Genomic DNA, 26,138 nt, shown 5'->3' with positions numbered 1-26,138 from the left:
CAATTATAAACTTGGATTCATGCTGCGGTGGATTGGATTCTGCCATCTATATTTATAATTCTTCCTTTCATTATCCACGACTCCTCTACTGTGGTGAGCTCCTCAGAGGACTGTGTGTCTGAGTCCATGCTCCAAAAAAGGAAGAAGACGAAGGAGGCGAAACGTCTGGGGCTGGCACCAGGTCGGCCCGGAAGTTCATACCTTGATCAATATCCAGCATATGCATTGTTTCCGCTCAATGCTTTTCAGGGCTGTTGGACCTTTGGGCTGACTCAAGAATATGGTGCCATTGCCCCAGAGCCTTTTTGACCATTGGGAAAATATCATGTGTCCCATCCTTTCCCGAGCGTAATGCCTCAATCTGAACAGATGCGCATACGAATGCCACATACTCCTGCATACAAGGTTGGCTCTGCTCCATACGTGTCCGGTAGATCCTGATTGAGTCTTTTATAATTTGGTAGAGCTTGGTATGGGGTTCTCGATCCGTGAGTGGGAATGCATCCTCAACTAGCTCCTGGATCAGATCCTGGCAAATTGCTGCAGTGGCCTGTTGCAGGACGTTCTTGAAGATGCCCTGGCCGGAGATTTGCAACTGGAGGTAGTAGCTGCCCATTGGCGAAGAAGGGCCAGTGGCGGTGTTGTGGGACAGAGGATAGGACAGCAAAAGCGAGGACGCATCGATGCGGCCTTTGCGAGTGTAATATAAGGAATAGTCCGAGCACGATTCGTCGGCAAATGGAGTGAGGAGGGCAAGAAGAAACCTTCGAGTCCAGAGGTCGAGAAACTTGATCTGGAAATCGGTAGGCATGACAGCGCCCGGTGCTTGAAGGGTAAAGGATTGCAACAATCTTAGGTTGGCATTGCAGGCTCTCCTAAGCTCGGATGCTAGCTTCAGCGCCTCCTGATACGGTATACTTGTGGTGGGGGAGTACAAATGATTCAGAATACGAATCCGGATCCTCTGTGTCTCGGCGAGGAGAATCTGCATGGTGGAATCTGTGAAGAAGGAGCGGGGCTTGGGATCGCACAGCGTAGCCACMGAACCTAGATCGGTATCCGACAAATTCGAGGGGAGTCCGGTGTCAAACCCACCATCGATGGGCAGTGGGACAGGAAGTTTGGCATCTAGACTAGCCTGGAGCGAAAGCTCGAGCAGGGTCACCCAGAGCCGTCTTCGGACTTCAACCTCGGTGCCGAGCATTGCGAGGTTATGGATGTGGGGGTCACGATGGAGGCCGAGTTTCATGCCCATCCGCACCAAACAGTCCTCCGATAGCCAGAAATGCTGACCACCGACGACTGGAGGACTGGTATGGCGACATAAAAGCAGGAGGCACCCGATCTGCAGCATGTCGAGGTTGAGCTGGGCGTCGAGCACGATCTTCCGAAAAAGCCATTGTTGGCTGTGGTGCATCCACGCCAATGCCCGAGGTCGCATGTCTGCCAACTGGCCTGCTGATGGTGAGGCAGGGGCGAACAACGTTCCGATTGCCATGGCCAGCAGCAACTTGCACAGAAAGACATCACTGATGCTGTCCGGACTGTTCCAATACTGCCTATACTCTTGATAGAACGAGTGTATGTGCAATATGCGAATTGCAGACTCGAAAGTATTGACGTACAACTCCAGCAGCACGTCGCAAGTGGCTCGTGGGGGAATTAGGCTTGACACTTCAGGTGTGGTAGGGCCCGGGGGCCAATAGAGCCATTCCAAAGGCATCTTTGAAGTGGCTAGCGAGAGCTCGAGATCGCGGGTCTTTCTCTGCATCCGTCGTAGATCTTCGGAATCGAACCAGAACTCGTCAGGGTCACAGGTGAGTATTTCCATCCATGGCGCGGTATGTTGGTCCCGCAACTTTCCGATCTGGCCCTGCAGGTTAGCCACAGAGTCGGAGTCAGCCAGGAATTCAATGCCGGTCTCCGGAGGCGCGATATCCCAGGCTAGAGGGGCGACCGAATTGGGGGGAAGATGGATCTTGTCGGCGGGGCTGAAGGCACGTAGTCTAATGAGAAGTCGCTATCCAGGGAGCCACTCCCAAACCCATGAAACTTGTTGTCGTTACTTAACAGCAATTGCGAAGAATTATTCACGCTGGACTGCGAGCCTGGGATAATCACCGGCGCCGTTGCAGGTGGATTGATGTTGGATTGGCTGATATTGGGACACAAGTGGTTATAGATACACCGCAGAGCCGCCTTCTCACAGTGGCGGCAAGGTGTCGCCTGGTCACATCGGATCTTCCGTCGTCGGCATTCGGTGCAGGCCACAGCTGGTCTGCGGCGTCTCACAGGAGGGTTCACCCTGCTGTCCACGTGCATTGAGGAGGAGAGTTCGGGACCAATGCGATCAAAGGAAATGATGCTAAGAAGGCGAGGCTGTTGACGATCGAAGTTTGGATAAAGCAAACTGGAATAAGACCTTCTGAAGGATGCCAAGTAGCCACCCCAAGACTGGGTGACCATAGCTTGTTAAATAGCGCTATTCGGGGAGCATCTCTATCGTCATCGCCTTCGGCTAGAGTGCGCAATAACCTCTACGGTGCGCCTCTTGGGATCCTCGGTGTTGGAAGCATTCTTCGTTGGCCCTTCTACCTTGCTGGCAAGTAAGCACTAACAGGGGCCGGGGAGATTCATCCATCTGCAATCATGGCGGTCCTGCAGCCGCATGCTTCGAGCAATGGCCATTTTCCAGTTGGTCCAACGAAAATACCGCGAGACCCATTGCTTAATAATCTAGTTGGTTTTCATTAAAAATGTTAGCGTGGTAGTTAAAATTAGTCGTCATCTGTCATATTGGATGATGTAACTATTCCGTTAAGACTAGCTATCCGAAGTGAGATAAATCTTGCTGGACTTGAAAGGAATGGGGAGGATCATTGCCGCTACTCCTATTCCATATCATTAACGCGAGAGACACAGTCCAGAATGGAGGGTAGGGATTATGGGAGGAAGCGAAAATCAAGAAAATGTCTCGGAAGGTTGATAGTACGTAGCTGGCTTAAGATCCATGCTGGTCAGAATGACTTTTCGTGGGGGCTGAATTAAAGGCAGCATTTAACACTGGACCACTCGGGTACCCTAAACTCATCTAGAATGTAGGGTAGGGGATCACGGACGACTAATCAGGTTGATCTTCCTCCAGCCAGAGCAGCAATATCCGGTCCTGTTCATACGAGTATTTCTTGGAGGGGGGAAAAAAGACACAGCCCCTCGAGCCATCTTCCCCTAGGTAACATCCGAAGGACGTCCTCTCGCGCTAGTAATGGTTTGCATTGCTAGACACCTTCCGCTAAGACTAACAAGCCATGATTATTTGCTAAGAAAGTTGTTGGTTGATCCACTTTGGGCCACCTACTACGCGTCCTTATAGGTAATTACTTCCTGCCTGGCAAGACCTACTTCCAGACTATCTGCCCAGCAAACAGTCTACTCCCATATCTTTGTCCTGTTTGCAATCTCACCTGTGTCCTTGCATTGATGTCCAGGATCCAGTGCATGAGAACAGTCTTCCACTGGCGGTTCGGCCCAGCGCCATAGTGGTACTAGTGGAAAGCATTTCCAGCAGGATGGTATCCAATGACATCGCGCATTTCTACTAACAGGTGAACAAAATGATCAATATTTGCTTGCATGAGCCCGTTGTCCTTCTCCCAATTCATTTGGACAGCAAATTGACCAAAACAATCCTATCTAAGAGGACTTCATCTATTTATTAAGGACCAGCAGGGTTCCATCTAAACAGTTTTTCATGCAAACTAGTGTCCTTCGTTAGCAGCTTCTGGAGGCATTATTTTAGGCAGCTCTTAAGAACTTTACTAAAGAGGATAGAATCATATTTTAATTAAAGTAACAAGACTGGCTCTCCCTATAGCGCCTGGAGTTCATCGGCAACTGGCACATATTTGGGGATCAGCCTTTAGGTAAAATGCTTATTTAACGCCCACTACCCACAGGTAATGTAGCGGCAGGGCCCGGCGGATGCTCAGGCTTTTCGGCCGAACCATACAACCCTCGCAAAGTCGTAGCTGCTGCCTTCTGGTCATGTGACCTCGTACTATCAATGTACCAGTCTCATACTTTTCGTCTCCTTCTGATGTAAACTTAATTGGCATGGCAGTTGGGATATTCTAAAAATGATTTAAGATTTTTTTTTATTGAATAATAATGGAGCCGAGACTGGTGACAGGGTGATCGGAGTCTTAAGGTTCTCCATCCAAGGTCTCACCATCTTGCCACCCATAATTGGTATTAGAGATGCGTTTGGTCCGAGTTGGGCAAGTCCAACCCAGTTGGAACCGAACCGCTGCGATTTTGAGTCTAAATTTTAGAAATTAGAGCCAAACCTGATCCGTTCCAATTCAGTGCGAGTTTAACCGCAAAATCCGCGCCTAAGCCTAGATAGGCAGTCACTAACTAACAGTTAGATTCAGTTTGGTTTAGTTTCTATTTAGGTCGGTTTCGGGTCTAAATTTCAATGGCTTTTAGAATTCAATTTCTCCTATCTTAGGCATATACCTAGGGCCTATCAAGTCTTTTATAAAATTATTATTTTTATATGAAATATATAGTAATTATAGTCATTTTAATCTATATCTAAAATATTGATTCAATATCTATAGGGTGGAATGGGTGGTGGTTAAAATAATCGTTAGATCATAGTGATTATCGAAGGTTGATGTGTACATATATATAAACTATCACTATTTTTATACCAACCCATGACAGAAATAATTATTTACTTATATCTCACCAACCACTAGATATTTTGAATTGATATTTCATATATAGATAGACTAGATACTAGGCTATCTAGTGATATTAATATTTCTAGAGAAACCCTAGAAATTAGTTATTACTAATTAAAACAGTGAGGGTTGGTGAACCTAATCTGATAAATCCTCAAAAACTGTAACCCACGGTTTTAACCAAACTTAAATTGGTTTCACCCTACCTAAACCAAAACCAAAGCAATTCCCTAGGCACCGAACCCTCACCGCTGCAAGTTCGGTGAGGGTTGGGTTCGATTTTAGCAGTTTGGTTATGCAACTCTAATTGGTATTAAGGGATCGCGTCGACTCAGTCGAGAGCTGGTTGACAGGCAGGCCAACATCTGAAAATGGCCGGCTGCGACGGTCGCCAACGTTCTACCGTAATGGGCTGATATCCCGCTCAGCCTTGTGATTCCAAAGGAAGGTGACATTGACATCTATCTCTTTAGACTCTTGGCTACTATTCCCCTTTCCTTGTGTCCTTTACCGTCTCCCTTGTTCATCACATTCCAACAATCCTCCCCCAAATCCAACCTGATCCAGCCAGGGCCAAAAGTGGCCACCCCTCTCTTCCTGCTCCATGACGGCGGGGGCACCATCTTTAACTACTTCATGCTAGGCGAGATCAACAGCCCCATGTACGGCATCCAAAGATCCTAAGTTTGGAACAGCTGAGCAGTGGCAGGGCGGACTAGAGGAGATGGCTTGATTATATATCACTCTCATTTAATCAGTTGTACCACGCGGCCCTATTCTGCTCGGGGGCTAGTCACAGGGTGGCCTAATCTCATTAGAGATTGCCCAAATCCTAGCTACAGAAATTAGCCACTTGCAGCTAGAGGTCAAGGGGGTGGTCCTAATTAACAGCCTGCTTCCAGGAAAATGCCCTAAACTCCAAGACCAATTCATCGGCGGGGATGTATCAGTGAATGGGACCGCATCGGCCAAGACCAAGCAGGTGGTTGATTAGCGGATGGATGAATGTGATCGCATATTAGGCGCCTGGAAAGCCTTGCGGTGCGGAAATGTAGGCTGGATACCCCAATCATCACCATCCCATACCAGTCAGTGAACAGAGCCATTCAAAAAACGCCTGTTAGCAGAGCCAGGGGATCAGGCCGGCGTCATCAAACACCAGGAGAGCCCTTGAATCGGCCTATCCAGGAGCTGCTGATTGAAGGCGGGTCTGGAGGAAGTATGGTGAGCAAAACAACCAGGAATAAAGGACTTGCAGTAAACACGGTGAGAGATAACCAGGTAATATCAAGGCTGATTGGCCATGTAGACCATTTACACCCTCCTGCTTTCTTTGTTGGGTGCTCCTTAGAATAGGCTAAACCACCGGCGTGAAGACTAAAGCTCATGTTCCTCCTTGTTATCTGGAGCAGGGTTTGCCTGGCCACCCTGATTCTGTATTGTTATTTTTAGCCAGTCTTGAGTATTAGCTCAATTAGAGTGTAAGGCAGTTTTCTGACAGCTGAGGGTGAATAACCTCTTCTCCAGATGACTAGGACCAAGATGCCTGATTAAAGAATCACAGTGAGCGTTTACTTTTAGCCAGATTCAAGTTGGGTAAGGAGGACAACAAAAAGCCCTGAAGTACTCCCAAAGATGGTCCTACAGATGGCTAATACACTGTGTCATATGCAGACTCCACTATTTTATGGATTTATCTCAGGTATAACCTGTATGAAATACTAAGACCTACTCAAGCGGCTGCCTGAATGATTAGCCTAGGGTAAAGATAAGATAGGAATTTTTGAGTTCAGATACGCTAGTAAAAGTTTCGATACAATTAAGAATTTACATGCGAGTCCGAAATCAGATGAAGGTCTGGTTCTTCTTAACAAGTGACTATCTAGGCTGTATTTATTATCCTTAAAAGTGGCAAAATGAAGATATCTAGATTCGTAATCATTTCTCCATCCGTAATATCAATTCGAGAATCATGCGTAGATATCTAGGCGGCATCGGCTTCCAAATCACCGATAATGGAAGGTTTATCGAACAAATGGCCGGATGACTCCATTCGGTAAGCGGTAATCTAATTCTACAGAATCCAAGCTCGGGGGAAAATACCAAAAGAGTAAATAGGTCGAGCCTACTAATAGAGAGCATCCGTCTGGAGGGGCACCTTAAGAAAGAGACGTTATTGGACCCTCTATATACGCTGGTATATGCCAATAAAAACAGCTTCCAATAGATTAAAAAAAAGTCTGAACTGAGAGGTAGGAACTAGGTGAAAGCTGAAGACGGTTGAAACCACCTGTATCACTGCAGGGCGATGACCGTGCTCTCATGCTAGGATTTACCTGACATGCAGAGCAGTAGCGACTAGTTTGACGTAGGTGGGCTAGATAACCATGCCCAGAGCAATTGACTATTGTGGGCTAAAGGTGGTGATAGCTGGGCGAAGCAAGACAACTAAGTCAGGCGACAGATAAAGGACTTGACCTGGTTTTGTTGCCTAGGCCGATAGACATAATGACCCAGGGGTGCGCAATCTCTAGATGCGCTAGTACGAAAGACCTTACGTCCCATGAATTGAATGCACGGTGGGTTTTGACTTTATCATTGAATCGCAAGCCTCCACGTCGGGTCTGATAATTACAACCGCCATATCCATGAGGGCAGACTTGTCCGAGGGCCGAGCACCGAGCACCGAGCAAACGGGCAAAAGTAGAGATGGGGCCAGGATAACACGTTCAGTTGTTCGATATGACATGTGGGAACCTAGGTATGGAAGGAGTGAGGTGTATCTTTCTCCGGATATCCAACTGATTGGGTTTCACATGATAACTAGTTCCCCACCCAACCAAGCCTTCAAACAGCAGCGGATTTGAATATTGAAGCAAATTTATAATTCTCACTCGTTTCATCTACTCATTTGACGTTAAGGCATCCTCGTTGCTTGAGATATGGACACCTAAACATTCCAATGGGGCTGTTACTCCTTACTTTATTACTACTACTTGAGACAAATGTTATCCTCGCCACTTAACTTGAAATATGTAGCCAAGTTAACACTCTACGTCAGTTTCCTTATGAACCTGCTATTAACCTTGTCTCTTAATACGCAACTATCCTTTTATCATTACTGCATCTAAGCATGAGTGTGCTGTATATAAAAAAATTAGACCTTGTTCCAAGGCATTATTTCATTCTCCCCTATCTGTGGATTAATCATAAATTCATCATATGCATATCTGTTATAAAATTATCCTTTACCTATCCTACCATGCCAGCCAAATTGATTATTATGCCAGTGAGCGTACCCTTAGTGTTAGTATATAGCTACTAGCATAGTAACCATGCTGTATCATTAGTAAACCTAGTACTAATAGTCCTAGTAGAAGGGCTGTGGGTCCAGGCCTATAAGAAGGATTAGGAGGCTATGAATTACAGCAATCCTACCTGTAGGATGGCTGCAGACTAGAAGACATAGAGCTCTCTCTTACTCATATAAGCCTTTCATAAGCAGGTCACATGAAGATAAACTAGGGACTAACTAATTCATCTATCTTAACAGCACAGAAATCTGTAGGAGAGAGCAGGCAGGACAATAAATCAAAATTATTAAGTAACAGGCAAGGCTTATAGGGTGCTTGAGGTGGAGCACCCTACAGGCCTGATTGCTCCTGCCCTTGTAGGGCCCTGCTGTGTTAATAAAATCATCAGCTTGCTCTTATTAGTGTTCTGCATAGGTTAGGACTTAATCTAACCTAGACCACCATCCTCTGAGGTCATCTATGAGTACGCCATCCTATCCTATGTTGCCATGACTGACCAGCACCTTAGACCCACTATTTTTCACAATTTTGGCCCCCAAACTAGCTCAAACTTTTGAGCACTCGTAGCCCCCTTATGAAACTCGCAGTAAATACGGCGGACTGAATGTACAAAGCCAGCCAAAACTTTTTTTTACCGTCATCTGCTTGTATTACCTATAGCCACTATTTCCACAATAACTATGAACTGCATGTATACCATATAGTAGGGATACCGAATGCCACCTAGTATTGATATCGAATATCATTTAGTAGGGATATCGAATATCATCTAGTATCAATATGGAATGCCTCCTAGTATCAATATCCCTACTACATGAGAATTCAATATCAATACTAGGAGGACGACTGAGCAGTGATCTTACCAAGCTAGAGCCGCAATATCCGGTCCTATCCATATTTCTCAGCAGGAAAAGGAAAGACACAGCTCCTCAAGTCATTGTCCCCCAGGTAATATCTAAAGTATGTCCTCTTACACTAGTAAGGGTTTAAATTACTAGATACCTTCTATTAAGATCAATAAGCTGTTATTATTTACTAATAAAGATGTTAGTTAATCTACTTTAGGCTACCCACCGGGCCACCACACATCGTTCTAGGTAATTACTTGATTTACTTCCTGCCTGGCAAGACCTACTTCCCATCTATTTACCTAGTAGACAGTGTGCTTACATCTCTTTGTCCTGGTTGTCAATCTCATCTGTGTCTTTGACATTAATGTCCGGGATCTAGCCTCTATGGCATAGTGAAGTGTAGGAGAACAGGATGGTCGTCCAGCCTTCCACTGGCGGTGTCATAGTGCTACTAGTGGAAACAGTCCTAGCAGGATAGTATCCAATGACACTGCATAGTTCTACCAACAGGTGAATGAAATAGATGAATATCAGCATCCATGAGTCCTTTATCCTTCTCCCTAATTTATTTAGACAGCAAATTACCTAAAATAATCCTCTCTAAGAGGACTTCATCTTTGTATTAAGGGCCAGCAGAGCCACATACAAGCAGTTTATAAACTAGTGTCACTACACTGCTGGCTTCTGGAGACATTATACAGACAGCCTGAAGACCTTTAGGACATGAGTATGTTTTGATTTCATCTAAATCAATAAGACTGGCTCCCTGTAGCGCCTGGAGTTCATCAGCAACTAGCGCATATTTGGGGATTAGCTTTTAGGAAAAATGCTCATTCGATACCCACTAGCAAAATAGGGCGATCAGTGTCACCGGAACCATAACGGCTCCGTGAGCTACCAATCAACAATATAGTTTGCCTAGTGGAGCGAGACTTTCGTCCGGGGTTTCTGTCACTGAATCTTAGCCATATACCTAATGTAATTGATAAGTGAGTGGATCTCCAATCGGAAAGGCTTACGTCCCTAAGCCAAGAGCATATCGTATCACATGCAATCTGTCTCTACTGCCTCATCCGGTGTGCACGATATTGCCATAATACCATAACTCAAAATGTGATAACAGTGCGCAGTTGTCCGGTAGCCCAGCTGCTGAACTGAAATATCGGAGTGCTTAATCTATTTGGCCTTTTTTTTTTTTTTTTTTTTTTTTTTTTTTCCTTTTTCCCCCCCCTCTCCTTCTTCCACCAACTACCTATCTGACCCTCTTGGCGATTGGCAGTGCTGCGAGTGCAGTGAGTGGGATAATTCCCTTGAGATATCTACTATCTCTATAGTAGACCTAAACCAGGAGAGCCTTGGCTGGGAATGCAAATTGTGTGATTTTTTGCTTAGCAGTTGGCGCCAGTTCTGATATGTCCGACTAATATTCGCTCAGCACACCAAACTCTTCGTGTACCGTCCACCTGTCTACCGACTGAAAGGGCAGGGTGTTCCACTTCTAATACTTTGTCATGGTAGACCTTCACCAATTGATTCGGTCCAGGCGGATTGATCAGCCTCAGTGGGTTGGTTCCCAGAAGAAGCATGGTCAAAGATCCCCCATCAGAGCAAGCATGAAACCGGCCAACTGGCAAACCACTTTAATAAAATACCAAATACTTCGAACAAAAGAAGCAAATGGTGAGCCCTGGATCTGGGAGGCGTAACTCTTCTTGGGCCTAGTTTATCATAAAACCAATAGAATGAGTCCCTCATTGGTAGGCGCGTGCGACCGCCACAGCGCCATTGTGAGTGGATCCTGGATTCCTCTGCTGATCAAAGGCTGACCGACAGTCCTTTGGTGATGGTAGTAGCCTGGAAGCAGTAACATAATCAAAGGATATTGATCCACCTTACTAACAGAGTAACGGCTGATAGCCATTTCTCCATGAAAATCTAGGACCCTTCCAGTATGGAAATTAAAAGGTGATTCTGAAGCTGATATCGCTCAGAGGATCTACAGCCACATCTGGCCATTGAATCCTTGGATTACGATCCTGACCCCTAGGGGGACCGGCGGGGGAACACTCCGCTGTTCCGTCATGTTTACCATGATTGATTGGCTCCTCTAAAGGGGTTACAGCGCAATCGAATGGCTCGGGAAGCAACTACTCTGCGGCTGGATGGTTAGCCGTTTCTACTTCACATCTGATTTTCCCCTCAAATAGCGACAGGTGGAGCTTATGTGTGGTGCCATGGAGCCATTCACAGTAAGCGGCTCATTTCATCAAGGTGCGGCAAGGTGCGGGAAGCTGCGGGAAGCTGCGGGGCTACTGCCTCGGGGGAAAAATCCAAAAAAGTAAATAGGTCGAGGGCATCCGTCTGGACTCTGGAGACACCTTAAGAAAAGAGATGTCATTGGACCATCTCCATTTGTTCCAAGACATTATCTTGTCCGCTCTTACCTGTGTATAAATCATTTTGTGCATGTCAGCCTTGAAATCATCCTTTACCTCTCCTACCAATCCAGCTAAATGGATTCTTATGCCAGCGAGCATACCCTCAGTGTTAGTATATAGTGACTAGCATAGAAACCATGCTGCCACGTTGCCTGTCCCAGCACAATGGTCCCAGCAGAAGGGCCTTGGGCAGGCGCAGGCCTATAAGGAGGATCAGGAGGCTGTGAATTACCGCGGACGGCTGCGGACCGGAAGACGCGGAGCTTTCTCTAACTCGCGCAAGCCCCCCATAAGCAGGTCACATGAAAATAAGCTACGACTAACCAATCGTCTATCTGAACAGCACACAGATCTGTAGGAGGGAGTGAGCAGAAAGACAAATCAAAATATCGAGCACCCTACAGACCTTGCCTGTTACATTTCTGCCCCATAAATTTACATATATTGAAGTTTTCAGGTAGATGATCTAGGCTAGGAAAATTATAGTTAGAATGCTTAAAAAATTATATCTAGTAAGATGCAGCTGGCCTATTTCGTTGAATTCGATATAAGCGATCAAGGTGGCCTGCTGAAATAGTCGCTGATAATCACGGCCAGGAGAGGCTAGCGAGCGGATAAGGTCGCCAGCAGTACCATCGCGCAAGTAGGTGCGCGTCAAATAAGGTCAGCAATCGCCCTAGTCGCACCCTCAGGTTTCAGTCACCCTACCTCAAGTTTTCCGAAAAGTGAGATGGCCTATGGTTGCTCGCACCCTTGGGCGCGCAATCTCGGTCAGCGAAAATATAATCGCCCACAGCCGGCCCAACCACAGAGAAGAAGGCTCGACTACTCAGATTAGCTCGGGCCCTGGTTGCTCCTACCCCTGTAGTTACCAACATCATCGGCTTGCTCTTACTGGTGTTCTGCATGGGTTAGGGCTTATTCTGACCATGACCACCATCCTCCGAGCGCAGCCTAGGAGTACGCCATCCTATCCCATATGTCGCCAGTATTGGCGAGCGCCTGAGACCTGCTATTTCACAATTTTGGCCCCCAAAGTAGCTCAAATCTTTTAAGCGCTCGTAGCCCCCTTGTGAAACCCGCAGTAGAGTACAAGTTGATGTTTATGCACACATCCTGAAAGCACCCTCGCAAACCCTGTGAAATTATGGATGACAAGCACGGCCGACAGGGTGCCTGTGACCGGTGCCGGGGCCAAAAGCTGCGATGCGTGGGTGCAGGCAAGCCAATTTTAAATTCCAGTAGTCGCCTCCTGCGCAATGAGATACCATGTGACCGGTGCAAGAGGGCCAAGGTTGAATGTTATAGCGTTAGGCCTGCCCCGCGGAGAGCTGTTGGCTCGAACCTCAAAGAGCAGATGATTGCCACGCAACCAGCGCTGGAAAGATCTTCGTTGGCCCATCACCACGGTAGCCCAGTCTTTTCTCCTCCTACCAGTCTAGTCACCGCTGTCCCAAAGCTACACCAAAACACCTTATCCTTCAACCATCAGCGAAGCGATTCAGTCGCCGCCCACAGTGATCTGCAGTCTAGACGGCAGTCCCACGATTCTGATCCACTATCTGCAATGCCGAGCATATCTCACGAATGGATGACGTATCTTCATGAGCATAGAATGGACGGACATGGCTTGGGTATGGAAACGCCTCCCTTGATTGAATCAGACCTCAACTTGGGTCGGGATCCAGCAATGGACAACATGCATGAGCACAACACGATCGATCTGATACAACAAGACCACCCGGAGGAATGGAACTCCGGTTCACTTGAGCTTGATGTGTACACAGACTCAATCGTGCCTCCAAACCTGGCTTCGCTGAGAGCCCGAAAGCTGACCGGCCCGGACTCCGGCGACTACCCCTATGGCCGAACCAGGCCATCATCACCCAGATCGACGCAACCCGCCGAGTCAGCGAGGTCTTGCATACAGGAGCTTGCCCAGTTCAACGAGATGTTACTGCGCGACAAATGCCGCCTTGAAGATGCGTCGATGCAGAGAGGCTACGAATACAGCTGGCTCTCCATCGGGCGGACACTGCATCACTGTCAGGAATTCTTTTCGATCCTTAAGCGTATCAAAAGTTCACGGCCCGATTCGCACTTCAGCGCAGGCCGGGCGAGGTCACAGTGGTCGATCCTGCCGGAGGGCAGCAGGTTGGCCGATGGAGCGCTGCTGGACTCCCAGGCACGACGAAGCCTGGGAAATGGCGCAACGCCCTGCTCCTCGTCCTCAGTCAGATCTTCTTCGACATCGTCGACCGCGCCGACCTTGTCTCTCGAGGTGTCAACTTTGTTGTCGATCCTCTTCTGCTACACCTATATTCTCCAGTCATACGAAGACATATTTACATCGATCCTCCACGCGGTCACCCGACCTACTCCGACTATACCACCCACATTAAGCGGCTTCCGCATCGACGGGTTCCCGCTTGATGGCCACCACACGCTTCAGCTGGAATGTCTGATGCATGTGAGCTACAGCCTTCTCGAGAAGATTGAGAACATATTATTCGGGTCGATGGGATACGAGGGAGTGTCAAGTCCTGCCAAATGTGGCATTCTTGCAGACAAACTGTCCGCTGGTTTGATTGACGTGCTATTCGAGCACAATGAAACAAACAGCCTCTCCCATGGCCAGGGGAAGAGGGAGGTAGCTGCCAAAAGATTGATTCGGGAGATTCAAGCTGCACTCAAACAGCTTGATCTTTGAGTGATGCACCGTGTACACACGACGAGTTGATGCTGAAGAAGGGGAACAAGTCCGGGTGGGGGAAGGGAACGTTTGGCGATTGTACATAAAAGGTTTCTAGAGAGCGACAGGTATCCATCTCCCATCATGTACGGCCGGATAACAGTATCATTCCAGCCGTAGAAATTCAATGACCATTTTAATTCTTTTTTATTTTTATTCCCCCACGGTCTATTCGCCCTGTAGTAGTTCCACCGGGAATCTCCAAAGTTCAGACAGCTCCTCCAGCGAGGGCTCCACGCCTGCCGGCAGTGATACCGAGGTGTTACCGCGCTTGCGCAGAACGAGAGCGAGGATTTTTTCCCCAATGATGGGAAGGAATTTGAAGGCATGATCGCAACCACCAGTCGCAACGAATAAGCTCTTACCATATGAAGGATGGTAGTCGACGACAAAGTCGAGAGCCGGGGTATCATTATACAAGCACTTACGAACCCGAGTGAAGGGGCGGTTCGCAATGTTATTTAGCAGATTGTCAGATTGGTCCAGTCCCAGCGTGTCAACTCCCTGGAGCCCAGTGGGGCCGAGCAGCTCCAGTAGGAAAAGGCGATAATCTGCCAACGCTCTCTGGGCGGCTGGATTCTCGTAGTCATCTACGTCTCCAAGCGCGGAGACCTTGACTTCTCCGCCGAACCCAAATCTGGGATCGGTCCAATATTTCTGCTGAGCTTCCCATCCGTCTGGTCGAGTCGGTACTTGAATGCTGGCTTCGCGCAGCACGTCGACAATCCCGCTGTACGAGAAGTGGCCAAATTTCAGACAATTGTCGTGATCCGGGCCGACGGTGAACACGCCACGGTGACAGTTAACAAGGATGGGCCATTGTCTGCGCCGGAGCTCGTGGGCCTCCTCTTCGGTGAGTTGGATGTAGGCCACAAACTCGCTATAAACGTCGCAAAGCTTCGGGATGCGGAGAAGGTGCGATGACCGTGCACCCGCAGCGATGACCGTCAGCTCTGCGGTCAAAACTTTCCCATCGACGAATTTCACTCCCTTCACTTCTTGTTGGTCGTCGCTGTAAACCAGGCTCTCTACCTGACCAACTACACACTCCACACGACCCAGGCGGATAACCTCCTGGCGTAACCACTCAATGCTGGCCCCGGCATCGGCCCAACCGCAGTCGTTCGATATGTATCCTCTCAGATCGCGGGCACTCGGGTCTTTATTCACGGGAAGATACGGCGGCTGGCTGGGAGTGTTACCAAGCAAAGCTCTGACTTCGTCAAGCGAGTCAAGCACTTGGATCGCGTCTCGGCCACCAGGCGTCATCTCACAGCTGATGGCATACGCTTTCTTGATATAGTTCACCGTTTCCAGCTCTTTCGGCGGTGTCGTCAGTGACGAGCCTACCCCGGAGAAAAGCAGTCTCTGGTTTACGTATCGGTTGTTCTCGCCGAATTTTCCCCGCCAACGCTTCATGGCCTCTAGGGCAAGGGAAGCGTATGGACCATGCGGATAGTCACGCCGGATGACGCGACTGGTATCTGCGTTTGCGGCCGCCGGGTTGTGGACCGAGCCTGTGGTGTTGGACGGCTCGAAGTTCCATCGATCCACGAGGATGATCTTCTTGTCGGCAAATTGATCGTCCAGGCTTAGGGCATAGGCCAGAGAGACTGTCTGATGGTTAGGCAAGATTCTCTGTGTCGAAAGACAAAACAATGTGCATGGGGAATCATCATACGGCCAAAAACACCCGACCCCACAATGATGAGGGAGTTAGGGATAGACATGTTGTACTGCTGTGTTGTCAATGCTGTCCGGATTTGAAACCTGACACGTATTCCTTGAACCCTTTTCAAGCACTATATAGCGTTGATCTCAAATGACAAGAGAAAACCGGGCTCCGATCAGGCAACCTTCTTGCCGGGCAACCCTTGGTCTCAGTCAGCCATATATCGGCTAACCCCCCCGACCCTGCAGATGTCGGCCTCCTGGGACCGAATCCAAAGACCGAATGCCTCAAAACCGTGTTAGCGAGGCGCCGAATGTTACGGGAAGTTTTACGGTGTAGGATCATGAAACATAGCAGACAATCTATGTTCAGTCCATACACTTCGAGGCCGAGTGGTGTATTTGTGGACTAGACAGATATCAGTGCCCTTCTATTAGTAGAATGCGTACGGAATATTCAGCCCGACTGCTTACCAGTGCGGTTGTTGGTGAACCGAAGAAGAGGTGATCTCCGGCAGTGACTAAATGCCCAGTGTTCCTCCAGACGGACCTCTATGAAAACGGTGTCCCTTGATCTGTAGGCTTTTTGGCATCCTTTAGCACGGTCATCGCAAACGTTCTCTCACTTTTGACAACTATGACGACCAACGTCCAAGACACACGTGGATGGCCATCGCCATTTGCAAACGCGGCTTACCAACCAGATGCTTCTTCTCGCCGAGTACGCTATGGCGGGCTACAAGTACATAATCTTCGTCGTCAGGCTGCTACTGGCAGTTTAGCGCCTTCCATTCTCCAGGGACTCAGGGCTGAAGAGCGAGAGTTGCCATCTCTATTGCTCTGGAACGATCAGGGCTTGTCGCTATTCAATGCAGTCCTTGACTCTGCCGATTATTATCTTGCCAACAAAGAATGGGCCTTGTTACGCGATGAAGTTCAAAATATCGTAGGTTCAATCTCATCTGGGGACCGGCTTGTAGAGCTGGGTGCAGGGTAAGTGACGAGAGCTTTTCGTCTTGATCGCGAGTGGGTAATTCTTTTGCTCATCGAGTATCTTTGAAGGAACATGAAGAAGACAGCTCTGATACTACATATCCTGCAGTCTCAGAGAAAGTACATTCACTACATTGCCTGCGATGTGGACCGCGCAGCCCTCCAAAGAGGCCTCCGCAATCTTCAAGCGATCTTTCCCGCCTCGGTGTCGAGTATCAGAATCCAGGGTCTAGTCGCCACGTATGAAGACTGCGCTGCCTGGCTGAAGCGCAACCCAAGAAGTGGACACACATCGTTGATGTGGCTGGGAAATAGCATGGCCAACTTCCCCCCGCCAGAGGCGTCCGAATACATTCGGAGCTTTCTCAGCACCGGTGCCTCCATGATTATTGCCTTGGACGGTTGTCAAGACCACGAGCAGATCGCACGCGCGTATGAAGGCCCGTCGAATCAGAAATTTGTTTTGAATGGGCTGCGGCACGCAAACGACGTGCTCGACACGGATGCGTTCGATATGAGCAATTGGAGTTTCCTCGGTCGATGGAACCCCGAGCTATGGATGCATGAGAGCTTCTACGTGGCAGAGCGAGACTTGACCCTCACGATCGGTGGGGAGACCTTTACGTTCCGGAAAGGGGAAACAATCCGCTCCATTCGAAGTGGGAAGTGGCCAAAGCCGAAGGTGGTGGATATCTGCAGAGAGGCTGGGGGGGACGTTGTTGACTGGTGGATGAATCCCGATGAGTCTTACGGCAAGTCTGCTATTCTTCTGGGGTACCTGGCCCATGCGCTAATTGATTCTCTCTCTTGACTAGGCTTTTACTTGCTGCAAAAATCCAGCGAGTACGAATAAGTTTGCTTGCAGAATGAATTTTCAGGTCTATGAATCACGATAGACTTATGTGCATGTAGTATTTGCCAGTTATACACCTTATAGAATATTCCGCAGAAATACTAGTGCCGCAAGGTATGCGTATGGACTTGCTATGGATGAAGTCTTCTTGACACCCAACTGCACAGTATGAGGTATCTCAGGCCAGGTGTTCGATCCCCTCCTTCTATTTGTTGTACTCTGGTGTGTTGAGTAAATAATGTTAGTATGGTGGGTCGCCGAACTGCATAGAAATAGGATGAGCTCAATGCCATTATTACTTAGGGATACCTAATTGACCATGACTGTGAAGATTAATCCTTTACCCTATATGTATAGTACTATGGCTCATTCTACTCCTTATTTTTAGCTAGGTAGAGATGAGTGCCTATAAATCCTAACCCTGCACTTACCAAATATAAAATATGAAGATGTTATAAAACACCTAGGGGTTTCAATTCTATATATATTAGGTCTAACAAGACTACTAGGCTGGTCAGCCTACCCCTTCTGAAAGATCTGGTGTACTATTAGCGATGAAGAGGGGATTAACTACCTTATTAGACTTATTAATTACCCCTTTAAGGTATATAAGATACCAGAAAAAAGGGTTTAGGGGTTTTATATAACTACGCAATATTCCATAGGAGAGAAAGGATGGTAAGACGGAGTTCAAAAAGAGGCGGCGATTCTATATTTCGGACCGCATATTCGGGCTTGGCATCGTTGATTTTCGGCCAGCTGAGCCCCGAAGACTCCACTTCGGGGTCTTGTTACAGGTCCTGGTATGAACTCAAGCACCTGTGAAGGTTCAGTGCCTCATGGTAAAGCTAGGCGATGATAATGCGGCCATCTGCGGGTATGATGGGGCGATAAGAAACATTGTCATCATTCTTTTCTCCGTGAGCGATGTGAGAGTGTTCTTTCTTTTTTGTTTTTGACTTTGGATTCGATAGATACAGAGGAAAGTGGAAGGGTATTATATCGCCATGGCAGCTCTGGAAAGACTTCAAGTCAGGTCAAAGAAAGACGAGGGTAAGCAGGATATCATTGCCTGGAATCTTTCCACGCTAAAGATAAACAGTCCTATTCCGGGAGTTCTCGTTCCTCCTAAATTCTTCCTCTACGGAAACCTCCTGGCAATCACTCGACTTTTTGTTCTGGGAGGAGCCTGGATATCATGGGCCTGACCTGTTGAATGCGCCGGATGACGTTCGGATTTTTCAACTCGAAAAGGATAAAGCCTCCAATGAGATCACACCAGACTCTCTTGGCTCGCCCAAAGCATTTGAGTTCTTGTTGCAGACTCTTCGCGCGTCGGCTTCAGGGGCTAAGTGCGCAGTGAAACTGATTGTGCCCTTGCACAGTGGGTATATCGTCCGGTCAGACATCATTCCTCTGCGATTTCGAGACTCTGAATATGTCGAGTCGGCACATTCTTTTGCGGAGCCGCTGCAGACCTACACTGGCAAGAAAGTTGCTATTTCCCGTCCCTTGGACCTTACGACATACTTTGCCGCCGCCGCCGGCGGCCTGATTCTCCGTCGTGGCTCTACGCATGTCTCAGATGCTGAATATCAAGCTCTATTTCGAATTGTCGAGTCAGACCTTGAAGACCGACTCTCGATTCCGTGGATACAGCCGGGAACACCACGACGCAGGACGCTTGCATTAGTGGACGCAAATAGCTCACATCCTGAAGACGGACTTGGCTTTTACCGTGCGGCTAGGGAGCTTGGAATCAACGTGGTCGTGCTGGAGAATTCAGGACACTGGCTGGAAGACCCTGCCCAGGCACAGTGGCGCGAGGCTTTCATTCCCACTCGATTGACGAATCCCCCGGAGGAAGATGTGGGTGACCACATCCTTGCGTCAATCAGGGCCTATGGCAAGCCGGTGGACGGTATTGTCACCTTTGCGGACTCGTTCTGGTACTACATTGCTCAAATCGCCCACAAGATCGGAGTTGATACCGCGCCACCGGACTCAATGCGCATCGCCACGAACAAGTTCCTGACCAGCAAATATGTGGGCCATGAAGCCTATTCGGCGTCTAATATTGATGAAGCGCTCAAAATAGCAAAGGAGGTTGAGCTTCCATATCCTCTCATAGTCAAGCCTTGCGATGGCTGGAGCTCAGAAGGAGTGACCCGAGTCGAGTCCCCCGATGCGCTCCCAGCGGCCATCAAGTCGATCGATACATCGCGTCATGGGACCGAGTTCGTGATGGAGAAATACTGCGACGGGCCGGAAGTGGACGTCAACCTTGTCTTATTGGACGGCCAAGTCCTTTTTGCCGAGATCTGCGATGACCTCCCCAAGTCGGCGGACGTCAATGGGCGCACTGTGGGATCGCTGACCAATTTCCACGAGCTGTACAGCGTCTACCCTTCCTCGCTGCCGTCTCAGGAGTTGGATCTGCTCATCAACAGCTTTGTTGGCACGCTCCTGAAACTGGGGATTAGGAATGGCGTTATGCACCTGGAAGGGCGGGTCGAGAACTCGTCGATGGAATACCGGGAGCAGAACGGGATGCTGGACCTACAGCCGCGCGCTCCGCAAGCGACTCGGCCAGAACCAACGGCCTGGCTTATTGAAATCAACCCCCGCCCTCTTGGCATGACCGGCTCGCATATCATCGAATCTACCTACGGCATTGACTACTGGGGGTTGGCCGTGGTCCTGGGGGTTGGTGATAAGGACAGGGCGCGTGCATTGTCTAAGCCGTACCGGCGTGGTCCACAGTATACCTGTATCATGGTTTTCATTCCGGCAGACTTCCCACCCTCGAGCCAGGGCATCTTTGATACGGACGACATCTGCGCTGACTTGATCGCCCGAAGACCCGACCTGGCCAAACACATCAGTCGATGTGCCACTTTGGTGAAGCGAGGCCAGAAAGTTGCTCACCCAACCACGGGCCGTCATACATTTTTGGCCTACTTCAACGTCTTTTCAAGGGCTGGTCGACAGGAAGCCTTGGATTTGGCGCGGCAGATCCGGGAGGAGGTCCGCTATTCCTTCCTCTAAGCAGACCGCACACATCTAGGGGTGAAGGAGTGCCTCAGAATTGGTGGTGGTTAGAACTTTTGCTACGCGAGACTCATGTACGCCTAACAGCCGTTGTAGACGCGATGATAAATGCCCAAGACCAGTGATTGATGGGAGGAAGGGCGCATTAAATGAAGATCATGGATGTTGATAGAAGGAAACAAAGTCACACTAGCTATTATACAAAGGCTTAATAGCCTGTAGCCACCGAGTCCGCCCACTTCACACTTCCATCGGTAGATCAACTATACTCGAATACTAGGAATCACTGGCCATCGTCATGTTGGATGGCATGGCATGATATGGTACGAGGCAGGAAAGTACAGGGTAAGATGTTCTATTCTGAAGGACAGAGAGAGAGAGAAAAAGGAAAAAAAAAAAGAAAAGCCCCCAGAAGTGCCCTATCATGGCCGGTCTTGTTCTGTCACCACCTCGAATGCACAATAACGAACAACAGTCGACACCGTCGGGGCTCCGATGCTCAAATGGCATTCGGACCGGATTGGAGTCTTGTCCACCGACACTAATGGTTAACCCCTGCAAAGATCCCTGGAAGCAAAAATCACGCAAATATCCTGGTCCTTTGCCCCAACAAATCTTATTTCGTCCCTAGACTCCCTCCTGCCTCTCGCTTCTTACCGCATTAATGCCGGATCTCGTCGTCGATTCAATCCTTGCTGAGTCAGTGCGACGCCGCCACACATGGTCTCACAGCAGGACGATGCTCGCCTGGACGAGCGCCAGCGAGCGATCCTTGATCGCCAGCTGAATGGTCTTGGTGGAGAGGCAGGACAACGCAAAAATGTCTTTGCGTACGCGACACTTTCGGATAGAGTTATCTTGTCTGTTAGCTCGATATGTGCTGTCCTCGCGGGCGCCTTGAATCCTCTGGTCCCGGTCAGTTCATGATGGAAAGTTTCATAATTTGCGCCCCCATGCAGTAACTCATCTCATGCCGGCAGGTCATCTACGGTCTTCTCGTCAGCGTTTACGATGGGTTCGCCGCAGGAACCGTTCCCGCTTCCGAACTGCGTTCCAAAACCGCCACATTTAGTCTGTACTATGTCTACCTCAGTATCGGTCTTTTTGTCTTCACCTACGTCGCCACGGTGGGGTTCTATTATACCGGAGAACGCATTGCCCGGACGATACGGACCACATACCTTGCCGCCATCTTGCGCCAGAATATGGCTTTCTTTGATCTCCTGGGCCCCGGCGAGATTACGAGTCGCATCATGTCCGATATGGGGACGGTGCAGGAAGCGGTCACGAGCAAGCTGGCGGTGATGCTGACCGCTATCGCAACGTTCTGCGCTGCGTTCGTCGTGGCCTTCATCATGTATTGGAAGACCGCGTTGATCATCAGCCCTTTCTTTGTCATCATGATCGTGACGGAGACTTTGGGAGGGGCGTATATGGTCAAACATCACAAGCGGGCGATGGAACTGTATTCTCAGGCTGCCGGGATTGCCGAAGAGGCCATCGCCGCGATCAAACATGTCACCGCGTTCGGGATCCAAACCCTCCTCTCCGAGCGTTATTTGTCCGTGCTGGAGCAGGCCGCCAAGGCAGACCGAAAGGCAGAAAACATGGTCGCAGGGATGATTGCCTGGATGAATGCCATGCCGAATCTGATCTACGCTCTTGCTTTCTGGGCCGGCTCGATCTATCTGACCCGGGGCCAGATGTCCGTTGCTGAAGTGAGCGCGACGACATTGGCCGTAACGATCGGGTCCTTTGCCATTATTAGAATCGCCCCTTCCGCGCAGGCCTTGCTCTCTGGAATTGCAATCACAGGGGAAATTCTGAAGTCGATCGCGCGGCGGTCTCCACAAGATCCCCTGATGAAGCAAGGTGACGAGCCTTCGACCGTAGTGGGTGATATTGTATTGGACCGCGTCGGCCTCATCTATCCCTCCCGGGATGACGTTGATATCCTCAATGATGTGTCTCTGAGGTGCGCTGCAATGAAGAAGACAGCCATTGTAGGCTCGTCAGGGAGTGGGAAAAGCAGTATTCTCGGACTGGTGGAACGCTTTTACGAGCCGACCAGTGGAACAGTCTGTAAGTCGTCCCCGGTTGCGTCGCAGGTACAGTTTTCTCACTTCGGCCAGTGCTCGACGGACATGATATCCAGTCTCTCAATCTTCGCTGGCTGCGACGCCAGATCGCCCTTGTAGATCAAATGCCGGTTCTTTTTAACGCTACAATCTTGGAAAATATTCTCTACGGGTGTTCGGATATTGTCGATCAATTGTCGGAGTCCGAAAAGCATGAAAGGGTTGTTCAAGCATCCAAAAAAGCCAACGCCCACGACTTCATCAGCGCTTTGCCGGACGGCTACCACACCCACGTGGGAGAAAAGGGCCTTCAGCTTTCCGGAGGGCAGAGACAGCGGGTAGCCATAGCCCGTGCCCTAATCAGAGATCCTAAAATTCTTCTTCTCGATGAGGCAACCTCCGCTCTCGATTCCAAGTCAGAGGCAACGGTCCAGAAAGCTTTGGATGCGGCAGCCGAGCATCGGACTACCATCATAGTTGCTCACCGGCTATCGACGATTCAAAACGCGGACCACATTATCGTGCTTGACCAAGGAAAGGTTGTGGAAGAGGGTACGCACCATGCGCTCATTGCGCAGAACGGGGCTTATGCGGCCTTGGTACAGAAGCAGCAGATTGGAGATACTAATGATCAGAAGACCCTTGACGGCACACGCTTGTCCATTGATGATGATGATGATGATGATTCCCCCTATGGTGGCAACCTGGACTATGTCGATGAGAAAGACATACGGACGGAAGAGGTTGCGCTATCCTCGGCCGCTCAAGAGGAGGGAACGCAGAGGGAATCACGTAAACTGAGTGCACTGCAAACCATCGGATTCATTGCACGTCTAAGCAAGAGAGATTGGAAGGTTCTGCTCTTCGGACTCGCAAATGCCGTACTTGCGGGTTTAACCATCCCAGTGTGAGTTTCCCTTTACATTTCCCACTTACTATCACTGAGACCAACCTTGTTGCTCCCCGCAGGCAATCGGTATTCTTTGCGAAAATCCTGACAGCCATCGGCTTCGCCCCTCCTCAGTATTCGCAACTCCGATCCGAAGTCAATTTCTGGTCTGGGCTTTATGTCATGCTGACCGGTACCACCTTTCTCTTTTGGATGGGCGTCGAGATTACTTTATCCTACGCAACCCAAAAACTCGCCGGGCGCGTTCGCGAGATATGCTTTCGCTCTATCTTGGCGCAGGATATGGCTTTTTTCGACGTACCGGGCAACGCGCCCAGTGCGCTTTCCAGTGTGCTATCAAAGAGCACCAACGATCTTGCAGGTATGGGAGGACCCGTTCTGGGCGGGATTCTGACTTTCATCTCGACGATCATTGCAGGCATTATCCTCGCTTTGGCCATCGGGTGGAAGCTGGCTCTTGTCTGCACTGCAACCATTCCGACCGTGGTGGCTTGTGGCTGGCTGCGCTTGCAAGTTCTATCCACATTCGACAGCAAGGTCCGGCAGAGTGGAATAGAATCGGCAGCATACGCAGGAGAGCTGGTCCGTACGGTGCGAACCGTTGCGTCGCTGGGGCTCGAGGAGCATGCTCTGGCCCGCTATGAAGGTATTTTGGCAAGCCAGGCCGCAAAATCCCTTCGCTCCATCTTGTTGGCCTCCGCCTTGTATGCCGCATCTGCGTCGATTGTGTATCTTTGCGCGGCGCTTGCCTTTTGGTATGGTGGCACGCTAATCGCAAGTCACGAGTACTCGACGTTCCAGGTTTATATCTGCTTTGTCAGTCTGATCTCCGGCTCGCAAATCGCCGGGTCGATTTTCACGTATGCCCCTGATGCAAGTAAGGCCATGCATGCAAGCCGAGAGATTCAGGATATTATGAATCTCAAGCCCACAATCAATAACATGGTCCCGACCACGCCACCGCCCGCCCAGGCAGGCACAGAGAAGAATCAAACTCAGCAGAATTTGAGCGCTTGTCGGGTGGAATTCGAGCATGTCTCGTTCACCTACCCATCCCGACCGACGAGACGTGCCCTGGACGACCTCCACATCACAGTGGAGCCTGGTCAAACGCTGGCGCTGGTCGGCCAAAGTGGAAGCGGAAAGAGTACCTGTGTTTCCCTCCTCGAGCGTTTCTACGATCCAGATCAGGGCCGGATTCTCATCGACGGGCAAGATATCAGACTGCGGGATGTGGACGAGTATCGTCTCGACATCTCGCTTGTGAGCCAGGAAACTATTATTTTCTCCGGCACAATCAGAGATAATATTGCTGTTGGTCTGGCACGGCAGGAAGTGCGCGACGACGAGATTCTGGAGGCTTGTAAACAAGCGAATATTCTTGAATTTGTGCAGTCCCTTCCGTAAGTAATCCCCCGAAATGCTTCAAGTAATCTCTTTCCGCACGAACTCATCGCATCAACAGGGATGGGCTATCGACCTTGGTCGGCACGGGGGGCAGCATGCTGAGCGGAGGCCAGAAGCAACGCATCGCCATTGCACGGGCTTTTCTTCGAAAACCCAAGATCCTGCTACTTGACGAGGCCACATCGGCACTTGACAGCCAATCGGAGGCTATTGTCCAAGAAGCCATGGATACAATCAGAAAGGATCGGACTACAATCATGGTGGCGCATCGCCTGAGTACCGTCAAGAATGCGGATGCGATTTGCGTGATGCAGGATGGCAAGTTATTGGAGACTGGAACCCACGAACAGCTTATGGGGAAGAGGGGGAAGTACTGGGAAATGGTTGCTATGCAGAGACTGCACTGATCGACAAGACAGGCGTGGATATCCATTTTTATCATTCGTCCCTTCCTATCTAAAGCCATATCATCGGCCGACTGGGGCCTGGAGATTTGTAGAAAAGCAGGAATATTCCGTTCTACTATTTTTGATCTCGCAGAGGCCCATACGGGTGCTCGGAGATCGCAATAACCTCTGCCAAAGGGCGCAGATCTGTAAGAGCTTCTACTACTGGTGGTGGCGGTGGTGGTGCACGTGCATACATGTATGTAGAGAACAGTTTTGATGCCTTAGCTCCAAGGTGCAAAAGAATCCAATCGTATAATGTCTGTTACTTCCTAGCGACACCTTATTTCACCCTCCGTACGGATTTCTTCAACCATCCCCAACCGAGCAGTATTTGCAATCAATCGACGGAGAATCCGCCTATACGCATGGGCCCACAATCTGCGCTTCCCATCGGCTATTGCCCTTGCCAGACTACGTTTCCGAAAAGTGGTCCCAAGTCGCTGTCGGAGTGGAGTGGCCGAACAGGCGCCCCGAATGCCGATATCAGGGCTGCATGCCGAATTATGAGCTCTGGCCCTCTCTAGTAGATTGAAACCCAGCTGAAGGTGCATATGAAATGGACTCCGCGCACCTACAGATTCAACGTATCTGTAGGGCCATACACAGCACCTGTAACTCTGTGG

The 26,138-nt window shown here is 49.4% G+C and overlaps 6 protein-coding genes across 6 annotated transcripts; 4 read left to right on the top strand and 2 right to left on the bottom strand.

Annotated features, from left to right (window-relative positions):
* Nucleotides 1–235: 235 nt before the first annotated feature.
* Asppvi_010135 (Zn(II)2Cys6 transcription factor) lies at nucleotides 236–2,322 on the bottom strand (the record flags this gene model as incomplete). The annotated part of the gene is made up of 2 exons (XM_043305981.1): nucleotides 236–1,991; nucleotides 2,045–2,322. The coding sequence occupies 2 exons, from the start codon at nucleotides 2,320–2,322 to the stop codon at nucleotides 236–238; spliced, it is 2,034 nt and encodes a 677-aa protein (XP_043161916.1).
* A 10,176-nt stretch (nucleotides 2,323–12,498) lies between these two features.
* fmpR (Zn(II)2Cys6 domain-containing transcription factor fsqA) lies at nucleotides 12,499–14,061 on the top strand (the record flags this gene model as incomplete). The annotated part of the gene is made up of 1 exon (XM_043305980.1): nucleotides 12,499–14,061. One exon carries the CDS (start codon nucleotides 12,499–12,501, stop codon nucleotides 14,059–14,061), a length of 1,563 nt encoding a protein of 520 aa, XP_043161915.1.
* A 210-nt stretch (nucleotides 14,062–14,271) lies between these two features.
* On the bottom strand, nucleotides 14,272–15,833 carry fmpA (fructosyl amino acid oxidase fsqB; the record flags this gene model as incomplete). The annotated part of the gene is made up of 2 exons (XM_043305979.1): nucleotides 14,272–15,716; nucleotides 15,785–15,833. 2 exons carry the CDS (start codon nucleotides 15,831–15,833, stop codon nucleotides 14,272–14,274), a joined length of 1,494 nt encoding a protein of 497 aa, XP_043161914.1.
* Nucleotides 15,834–16,411: 578 nt separating this feature from the next.
* On the top strand, nucleotides 16,412–17,578 carry fmpB (N-methyltransferase fsqC; the record flags this gene model as incomplete). Its single annotated transcript, XM_043305978.1, has 2 exons — nucleotides 16,412–16,767; nucleotides 16,837–17,578. 2 exons carry the CDS (start codon nucleotides 16,412–16,414, stop codon nucleotides 17,576–17,578), a joined length of 1,098 nt encoding a protein of 365 aa, XP_043161913.1.
* A 1,049-nt stretch (nucleotides 17,579–18,627) lies between these two features.
* On the top strand, nucleotides 18,628–20,668 carry fmpC (ATP-grasp enzyme fsqD; the record flags this gene model as incomplete). The annotated part of the gene is made up of 2 exons (XM_043305977.1): nucleotides 18,628–18,673; nucleotides 18,723–20,668. 2 exons carry the CDS (start codon nucleotides 18,628–18,630, stop codon nucleotides 20,666–20,668), a joined length of 1,992 nt encoding a protein of 663 aa, XP_043161912.1.
* Nucleotides 20,669–21,391: 723 nt separating this feature from the next.
* On the top strand, nucleotides 21,392–25,473 carry fmpD (ABC-type transporter fsqE; the record flags this gene model as incomplete). Its single annotated transcript, XM_043305976.1, has 5 exons — nucleotides 21,392–21,586; nucleotides 21,652–22,753; nucleotides 22,804–23,656; nucleotides 23,719–25,062; nucleotides 25,125–25,473. The coding sequence occupies 5 exons, from the start codon at nucleotides 21,392–21,394 to the stop codon at nucleotides 25,471–25,473; spliced, it is 3,843 nt and encodes a 1,280-aa protein (XP_043161911.1).
* Nucleotides 25,474–26,138: the final 665 nt, after the last annotated feature.

This window comes from Aspergillus pseudoviridinutans (assembly GCF_018340605.1).
Source record: "Aspergillus pseudoviridinutans IFM 55266 DNA, scaffold_8, whole genome shotgun sequence".
NCBI lineage: Eukaryota > Fungi > Ascomycota > Eurotiomycetes > Eurotiales > Aspergillaceae > Aspergillus > Aspergillus pseudoviridinutans.
Note: the sequence above shows the minus strand (reverse complement) of the source record. Positions and strands in the feature narration are given on the sequence as shown.